This window comes from Penaeus monodon, chromosome 21 (assembly GCF_015228065.2).
Source record: "Penaeus monodon isolate SGIC_2016 chromosome 21, NSTDA_Pmon_1, whole genome shotgun sequence".
Lineage (NCBI taxonomy): Eukaryota > Metazoa > Arthropoda > Malacostraca > Decapoda > Penaeidae > Penaeus > Penaeus monodon.
Genome location: NC_051406.1, coordinates 46,000,627 through 46,001,691, shown reverse-complemented (window position 1 = coordinate 46,001,691; position 1,065 = coordinate 46,000,627). Strand labels below are relative to the sequence as shown.

The following is a 1,065-nucleotide window of genomic DNA, read 5'->3' as shown; positions in this document are numbered from 1 at the left end:
CACTGGGAAAAGAAGACACAGCAAAATAAGAAATTGAAGAGAAAGAACACTTCCTCTGCATATTGTGGTGGAACCATCACAGATTCAAACATACAGTATTTGATAAAGAACAATATAAATGCAACTTACGTAAATTCTTTAAATTTCTCCAACGTATCTTCCTCCATTGCATCAGACTGCATCGGGGAAAAATGGAATTCGGATACAAACCCTGGAGTATGAACTTCTGGGTCATAGTCACCAAGCTCAGCTGCAAGACAAAGCTTCTATACATCAATCAAATCTAAGGAGATCAGAGGTTTATACAGACAAGCAACAGAAAGGGACCCTATCCTATTCCAAGTCTGAAGGACCATGCATATTTTGAGGATGTCAACAACAGGTTGGTCTCAAAATGGTTACAACATGCATCATAGCCTCTATAAGCATACAACTATTTCAATATTATCAATACAGTATGTATACTGAGAAATAAAAATGAGAATACTGAAGTACATAATAACATAAATGATAAACAAGGAAGGGTGTTATTGCTGTAGGGAAGGCATGGCCCTCTGGGTGTAATAGAGTACTCACACTGAAGGCTTAAAGCAAACAATTCAACACCGAGAGCATAAGGGCATTCCAGTTTCCCTGAGACTATGTCACTTTTCAGCTGCAAAAAGAATTGGTACCTGCAAAGGAAAATAGACATTACTTTTTATTAATACTATAATTACAGCTGTTAAAAAATGTGGTCATGCAATCTAAATCCTATGTATTTAAAAACTGTATGCCCCAAGATCCTGCAGTTAATACCAGGTTCCCTCTACAAAATCTGAACATCTATCTAACAGCTATCAATAGATATGGCTATGCAGTGATTGGCATGTATGATTCTCATCTGAGTCTTGGGAATGCAATGCACCAAATAAATTCTTATGCACAAATAGCAAACTAGATCACTGACTCACTTTGGGGACCAAGTCTTGTAAAGCCTCTTTGACCTTTAGCAAATTCCTGCAAAGTATGTATGTATGGAAGGAACTAATCTGTGTCAGATCTTTTCGTTTTTGGATTCATGAG

At 37.1% G+C, this 1,065-nt stretch overlaps 1 protein-coding gene across 2 annotated transcripts in view; it reads right to left on the bottom strand.

The window, feature by feature from the left end:
* LOC119586541 (band 4.1-like protein 5) overlaps nucleotides 1-1,065 on the bottom strand; it is a gene marked incomplete at its 3' end in the record, with an annotated part of 70,246 nt that overhangs the window by 12,473 nt on the left and 56,708 nt on the right. For both annotated transcript variants that reach the window (XM_037935296.1, XM_037935297.1), the window contains 2 exon segments: nucleotides 130-250; nucleotides 577-674. In XM_037935296.1, the coding sequence (XP_037791224.1) occupies nucleotides 130-250; nucleotides 577-674 (219 nt within the window).